The sequence below is a fragment of the Petromyzon marinus genome, chromosome 41 (assembly GCF_048934315.1).
Source record: "Petromyzon marinus isolate PM22_M1 ecotype Great Lakes invasive population chromosome 41, UKy_Petmar_22M1.pri1.0, whole genome shotgun sequence".
NCBI classification, from domain to species: domain Eukaryota; kingdom Metazoa; phylum Chordata; class Hyperoartia; order Petromyzontiformes; family Petromyzontidae; genus Petromyzon; species Petromyzon marinus.
In genome coordinates this window covers 193377-201421 of record NC_133707.1, presented here as the reverse complement: position 1 = coordinate 201421, position 8045 = coordinate 193377, and the positions used below count along the sequence as shown (strand labels likewise).

At 43.7% G+C, this 8045-nt stretch overlaps 1 protein-coding gene across 6 annotated transcripts in view; it reads right to left on the bottom strand.

The window, feature by feature from the left end:
* Positions 1-807: 807 nt before the first annotated feature.
* The window catches only part of CCAR1 (cell division cycle and apoptosis regulator 1), a 34131-nt gene continuing 26893 nt past the window's right edge, over positions 808-8045 (bottom strand). For all 6 annotated transcript variants that reach the window (XM_076073193.1, XM_032969213.2, XM_032969216.2 and 3 more), the window contains 9 exons: positions 7661-7852; positions 7067-7444; positions 6056-6179; positions 5765-5826; positions 4717-4851; positions 4014-4149; positions 3664-3861; positions 3082-3287; positions 808-2566 (listed from right to left, as the gene is read on the bottom strand). In XM_076073193.1, the coding sequence (XP_075929308.1) occupies positions 2504-2566; positions 3082-3287; positions 3664-3861; positions 4014-4149; positions 4717-4851; positions 5765-5826; positions 6056-6179; positions 7067-7444; positions 7661-7852 (1494 nt within the window). In that variant the 3' untranslated portion in view covers positions 808-2503. The remainder of the gene's footprint in view (positions 2567-3081; positions 3288-3663; positions 3862-4013; positions 4150-4716; positions 4852-5764; positions 5827-6055; positions 6180-7066; positions 7445-7660; positions 7853-8045) is intronic.

The following is an 8045-nucleotide window of genomic DNA, read 5'->3' as shown; positions in this document are numbered from 1 at the left end:
CGAACGTTGCCAACCCCTGGTATATCCTGTTGCACTGTTAATAACATAAACGCTCACTGTGCACCCGAATCAAACTGGCACGTGAACTGAATCAACGGAAGAGCGCAAAGTCTCGAGTGCCTTTGAGTATACACATAAAACCATTAATATGTAACTGCATCTACATCTTAAATGACACTATATGGTATGTAGCTGCAAAAATTCCAGTATTATTTCATGTGACCATATCGCCTGGAGTGTGCCGATCTCATCAGATTTTGGAAGCAAAGCAGTGAGCCTGGTTAGCACAGGCCGTTCGTTATATGCTGTGGGAGCTTCGTGGTGGGCAGAGGAGCAAAATCCATTGTTTCACTACTTCTATGTTCACACGTCTGCCTTCGCCACTGACTAGTCTTCAACATGGTCAAATGTCTCAACCTGCACGGCTTAGGAGGCCCTCATCCAGCAATGAATTTATAAAAGGGCTATAGGTGTGTATGTACTTATTTAGTGTACACAATCAGGCCTTGTGACAACTGCTTATTAAGATGGCTCGACCTGTGATCGCAACGTTGCGAGCTTAAATCCCAGTGGAGGGATAACTCAGCCCAAAAACCCAATCAGGGCTACGAAAACTATTACGGTGTTGTGAAGTCAACAGAAGTTGTTCAAGTAACACCTCAACCTCGACCAGATATTCAACTTTTCCCATTGGCTCAGGACTGTATGGCAGAAGGATAATTAAAACGCAATCTACATTAACAACCATTAAGTTTATAAAACTGTTCACTATAAGATGGGAGTATGGGTGAGTATTTAAAAAAGAAAAACAAGTCTAAAGCATATTTATTGCTGCAACAATTTCACAAAATATCAAAACACATCACAATAGAACGTATTTCATCTTATGCTATTGTGTCAAATATAGTTTGCCACACCACTGTGCAGAACACTTGCACTGCATTCCTGTACTTGTTCTTCAGTAATACAATGAGCCTGAGGTTGCAGTTTGCATCTTCGTTTGCTTGCAACTGACAGAAATTTAGTATTTGCTACACATACAAACGTGAAGTTCTGTGCATTTATGCACAAACGCTACCTCGAATTTAACGTACAAAATGACATGTAAATTGCATTAATGTTACTTTAAGATCTGTAGATTTCGCTTCATTTGATAAACAAGTCTAGTGGTACAAAAATGTACATGAGGACCAATTCTGAGATCTGGCCAAATTGCAATCAGACGTGATCCAGATGAAGTGGTAAAAGGGACCTGCCACTCATTTCCCATCGCACTGATCAAACCCTTAAAATTACAGAAGTAATATTTTAACTCAACCGTTCCGTTCATCAACTGCACTCCACAAGCTCAACACAACTTTTAATGTGCTATGCTATGGGTTTGCAAGGGCTAAGCGCAAACATATGCAGTGTCAACATACGAATGCACTACACCTTACCCACAGCAATGAGATCATCACCATCCCAGCAATGCCACCAGCAAAAAAAACCCAACTGCGTACGACTGAGAGACGACTGGCCATGTGCACATGCCCTGTTGGCTCAAGTCTTATGGAATCCGGCTCTGGTGCAGTGCTGCACAAACCTCGTGACACGGACATTTACTTAAGCTTGGGATGTACAAAACGCAGGATACAAGAGTATACTCAAAGATAACGTGGGCAGACATTCAATGCCCTGCATATAAATGGGGATTTATTTGCAGACCCCTCAAAATTTTAACGTTTAAAATAAATTAATTTAAAATCACACTTGAAACCCACTTGAACAGAACTCAATGCAATGCAGACCAGTTGTCAGTTACGTGTGCACGCTGTGTGGAAATGTCACGTGCCAGAGTCCCAGTTAAGAACTATACTGCACAGCATTTAATGGTAGCACTAGATTGTGCGTTGCAGAAATCGCTCGTTGATCTTCGTCAGTTTCGGTGTTTTTTTCTCCAACTTTCCTTTGTATTTTCATCATGTAAAAAGTAAGCTAAATAAAATTACAAGCTGTAAATGTCCTCAATTTGCCCACGATGGAAATAGCAGGGTTTTGTTGAAAAAACCCCCAGATATTTCCGGGGCACCCATTCCTTTAATTTTATAGTATTTCTTGGACACACCTTAGCATAAAAAAATTCCCAGAAAGCACAATGGCTCAGCACTAGACAATTCCACAGTGGCAGACCTCTATAAAGGTGTGAACACAGGGGGTTCCGTAAGGACAAAGAAATGATTCTCCCACAGGGGTTGACTTTGTTCTCAGGTATTAATATGGGTGTTTTGGTTCGGCACCCAACAGAATCAGGAAACGCACCAAAGAACAAGACTGTCACAAATCTGACTTTTTTTTACTTACACGCATTAATATGCTCTACTTTCCTGTGGCCAGATTACCATGTTGCCAACAGACAACTGCGTTATCACCACCGGACCACGTGCACCAGCCAGCCGAACCCCCACTAGGAGCGACGGCTACAGTTTTTGCCACAATTACATCATCCACCAATCTCTGCAGGTCATGCGTCAGCCCCATTCTCCACAGGCTCTTCCGCTGCCGGTTTCGTCTCCTCTTCGAGTTTCTGTTCAACAGAAAATAAGACGTTGGTGAAACAAAGCCTTGGGCCAATGACTGATTTTCGCTCAGCTCACAAAGGATCATGGTCTCTTTAATGCTGTCAATGCGAACCATAAGCACTTGCGTCCCATCAAATTTTGTTCTGTGTCTCGTGATTATCATACAATTGCGGTTCTTATTTTACAAAGGTGTAAAATGAAGCAACCCAAATATGTAATGTGTAATATGAACTGACATCCATTGCCTCAATATGGCTGAAACCCACTATACACCACACATCATGATGCAGCTGTAGTGCCAAGTTTTTCCACCTTGTCTCGAAAGTTATGGCAGTGATGTCACGATGCACGTCATGAGGGCGCTTTTGCGGCGCTGCTTAGTCATGTGTGATGACCCACAGCCTAGGTAAAACACATCTAGGAGCACGTATGGTTTTTGTGTTGCATTTTCTTTTAATATAATGAATTGGGCTTTAACAGACGCTCAGACAGCAAGGAGACGTGGCGATAATGAGCTCACCTCCTTGACAGCGCCGGTGATGCCGGCCAGCAGGTTGGAGAGGCCAAATGAGGTGCTCTGCAGCAGCTTGGTGAAGGCGCTGTGGCGCTGCTCTAGGCTCCGTAGCTTGTCCTCCACCCCGCTCAAACGGCCGTTTGTCTCCTTCAGCTCCAGCGACAGCGCCAGGTTCGTGTCCCCGGTGGCACTCATGCTGGCGTTGAGCTCCTCTGCACAAGTGAGAAATTGCCGAAACCGGGACGTTTCAGAAGTTTAAACGGAGTCCTTTATGTGCCAGACCTTGCCCTCGTGGAACTATGGCAGAGAGGGTAACTCATAATTGTGAAGTTGTAAGTTTTAATCCCAGCCTTCAACTCGCTTGGTCAAGCATCATTGAGGGGTTCATAAAATTATCATACATTTGTGGAAAGTCAGCAGAGGTTGTACTATGACTTGAATTTAAAGACACATTTACTCATTTTAAAAAAAAATATGTACGTAAAAATGTCCTGCATGGGATACCTACTCGTTATCATCCACCTTGTTAATCTTACAAAAAACAATATCACACACACACACAACTTTGAGGAAATGCCAAATGCTTACCCATCTTCAGCTGTAGAGCCTGATACTGGCACTCCAGGTCGTCGCGCGCTCGCTCGCTCCGCTCCAGTTTTTGCAGGAGGCTGCCCACATCCACCAGCGCCCCCTGATAGGTGACCATGCTGGACTGAATTTCCGCCTCGCCAGGCTTCCTCTTTGCCGCAACCCTGCTGAGCGTGAAGGGCAGCATAGGCCTGTTTCCTGCGTCGTGGCCATACACACATGGCACGGGCAAGGTCACACGTCGCTATCGCGGCCGTCATCCAGCAGCAGACTGACAAAAGGGACCGTAACGTGAGCACTTAGAGACATTTAAGTGGGGTGTGGTCAGACTCAGATAACCTCCCCCCCACCTTGCGCGAGAATTTCCTCCAACGTGGAGCTTTGTTCGGGCCGCGTCTCGCTCACCGACTCTCCCTCCAAGGCGTCCGTCAGCTTGCGGTAGTTACACACGTCGCGTACCATCACTTTGGACAGCAGCTTCTTGATCTGGAATGCAGACGAAACGTCAACACCGTGACTGCCGCCCCCCAAGTGGGGTGTGCAATCCACGACAATGAATATTCGGCGATATTTTCAGGACCGCTCCTTAATATCATTCAGACCATCCACGTTTAAATGATTGTGGCGGAGGATGCAGGAGATGGGTACATGGGCACATTGTCATGCAAGCCATTAGGTAACCCAGTTTTAAATTTGTAATTACACCTGCAGGTCATGGGGGTTATTTAACCATATTTTACAATGCTGGTCAGTGTGAATTAAAAACCCAGAGCATTCATTTGAGAGCAAAGATGTACAGTAAAACAAGGTAGTTTGACAGCCTTTAAGACTTGTTATGAAAGGTGGTAAACTATACAAGTACTATCCATGCTCAAACCAGCTTAACTTCCGAGAAATTACATTAGGCACATTCCAGGCGTTTTGGTCAAAGGCTCATTCGTCATAGCAAATGTGTCACTAAATTTATACAGAGCCACGTTACGGGAAGGTACAAATTAGGCAAGAGTCGTGCAGTGCATTAACTTTGGGGATGGCAGGTGTGTCTATTCGTACTTGCGCTCGTGACATGTGCAGACCCAGCGTGTACAGGATTTCCTCCAAGTCCTTCTCCTGCAGGTAGCCCGTGTGGCTCTGGTCAAAGTATCCGAAAGCGAGCAGGAGGTCTCGGTATACAGTGACCTTCTTCTCCTGCCAGGTCAGCACACAAACGAGGCGTGTAAACACCCGCCAATCAAAAAAGAGAAGCATAACATTGACTTAAAGCTTTCGTGACTGCAGGATGTCATATTATTTGGGTCTTTCGGTAAAGTCACCTATCTACGTGACTTTGCCGAAAGACCCAAAGAATATTAATAAACATAACATTATAGTCTTGGTTCTTTCGGTAAAGTCACGTAGAATGGAAACAATAAAATAAAAAAGTATATTTTATTGTTTCCCTTCTATGTGGCCTAACCGGAAGAACCAAGAATATGAATTCCTGCAGTCACGAAAGCTTTAAATCAAAACATAACATTGTCGACGTGAAGGGGCTTTGGGTTAAAACGCACCTCAGAATAGTAGTTGGCTATGTAGGGTACGAAACAAGTTAAACATACATACATACGTAACTAAGCACCAAGGATTTGTGTTCCCGGGCTGCCCGCCGTGAGTTTAAAGTCAGTGATAATGTTCACGTATCTTTCAGAGGTTTTCACACCACAGCGACATTGCTGGAATGCTACTGGCGGCAATCCTGAAGTGAAGTTATTTTTTCATTAACGAAACTTCAAACTAAGACAGCCTAGGAAAGAATCTACATGAGATATCTTCTTCATGGAGGGCTGTCTTCCTTTAAGCCACACTCCAGTGTCTCTATGGCCGCAGTTCCTTCTGGTTTTCAATTCAATAGAGTTCTAAAAAACTTAACCGAACCCATTATTGATATCATGTTTAAATAGGCCTTTTTTCAGTGTTTTCTGCTGTTAAGCAGTTAAATATTTTAAGCTCTCTATGAAACGTGTAGGATTCTGGTATACGAGGACTGAAGTTGTGCACCCCTACTTTAAGTTCCCAAGTGATAATTATGAAGTTTTACAGTGACATTTTTTATTATAACTACCTTTTCTTTCACAGTTTTTTCTTTGGCTTTCCGGTCTCCTTTTTTGTCATCTTTTTTGTCATCTGCAATTCAACAAAACAGCAGGCAGCATAAATTCGTAACACGTTGTAGCTGTGTTCTGCGACTTGTGATATTTTGGATTTAATATTCTTAATTATTTTAAACCTTGCTTGCAGGAACAAGATGAGCACTTTTAAGCATAATTTTCGACCAAACAGCATGTGTATATTGTAGAAATCCATAACATTGCATGTAGGTTCCCACCAGTTTTTGTGGCTGTGGCGAACTCACCCTCTTTATCATCATCTTCATCTTCCTCGTCGGCCGAGTTAGAAGCCTCCTCTTCCCTCGACTCGGAGTCCTTGTCCTCCTCCTCCTCCTCCTCTGCCCCTCGCTGCCCCTCGCTCTCCTCTGCCTTTATATACAAACAGAACATTATCAGCATCATAGTCGCCATCACCGAACATCACCAAAAACCGTCGCCCACATACCCAGTTCCACCCGAGTAAGAATTGTGCGGTGACTAACACAGGGCATGTATGGTGCTTTGTTAATGACACAGCTGAAATGCAGCGAATAGTGGATTTCTAGTTTATGAGATTGGTGGGGGAAATGAGATGCCAGTCAGAATCATTATAGCAAGTAAGTGTCCAACAGGCAAGCGGTATAGTGAAGTGTTATCAACACCCTCTGGTTTCCTTCTACATGTAACAATGTAAACATATAGGCCTTTTTTTTCAATCCACTGCTGGATGATGGCTTCCACACGCCATGCTGGTCGTGGGGGTTATTTTAACATACTTCAACAGGGTGGTCAGTGGCGGGATGGTGAATGTGGGAATCACTGATGTTGAAACATTGCTGCATTTCCCTCTGCTGTACAAAATGTATAAATGTTAAAATACTTTACATCCCGAATTATAATCCATCTGAAAATTCATCTCTATAATATAGTGAGGATTTCTCTTGGATACACATCATATTATGCTCTAATAAATATTAAGGCACACAAAAAAATGCAACCAAGTTAAAAGCATACTCTTTGGTTCTTTCAGTAAAGTCATGTAGATAGAAAATTAATAGATCATGACGTTTCGATCGCAACACAAGCGATCGTCTTCAGGTGAGAGAGAGAAAGCTACTTGTAACTTTCTCTCTCTCACGGTCGCTTGTGTTGCGATCGAAACGTTATCATCTATTAATTTTCTACCTACGTTACTTTACCGAATGAACCAAAGAGTATAGATTCCTGCAGTCACGAAAGCTTCAAATCAAGTTAAAAGCAGAAAATAAAAGGATTACTTTTTCATCTTTCTCGTCGTCGGTTTTCCGTTTCTTGGCTTTCGGCTCTTCCTGATCTTTGCTCTCGTTTTCCACCTTCTCCTTTTTCACTACAACCTTCTCCGTGTCCTTGTCGTCGCTGTCCTTCTTGGCCACTTTCTTCTCCACCTCTTTCTTCTCCACCTCTTTCTTCTCCACCTCTTTCTTCTCCATCTCTTTCTTCTCCACCTCTTTCTTCTCCACCTCCTTCTTCTTCGAATCCTTTTTGTCAGTCTCTTTCTTATCCCTCTTGTCCTTTTTCTCATCCTTCTTCTCTGGAGCGGCCATCAGCGCCCGGTAGATGCGGAACCCAAAGTCCCTCTGCAGCATTTCATTGAAGAGCTCTGCAAAGAGCGACACCTACGTGGGAGGTGAGGGGGAGTGGGCAGTGAAATCTGAGGCAGAGGCGTCAGCTGGACTTGCGCTGCAATGTGAAGTACGTGAGAGCTGGATACAAGCACACCTTATCGAAGTAACACATCCTAAAATTACAGTGAAAGTAATTTACTTCTGTTTACACGCATTCAACGAGAGGTGTGTGTGGTTTCGGCTTTAAGTGGATCATGAGCCGGGTACCTCAAACGAATGCTCCTTGTTATCTTCAATTCGGTAGTCGAGCAGCACGCTGAGCGACATGACGCTGCAGTCGAACTTTCCGCTCTTGGCAGTGCGGTTGGGGTGCACGATGATGGAAGGCATCTCGGGCAGCGTGTAACGCCGCTCTTTGCGCAGGCGTTCGCTTTCCTCCTGCCGCTTCTTCTCCTCGTCCTGAGACAAAGCGGTTATACGGTCGAATTTAGTTGCTGAGTTTATCCAGCCAGGTGGTGGGGTGAATTTTGACTTGAAACTTTCGTGAATGCAGGAATTCATATTCTTTGGTTCTTTCGGTAAAGTCACGCAGATAGAAAAATAATAACAAAAATAAAGTGAATAAAAATAATAAAAATAATAAAAAGAAATA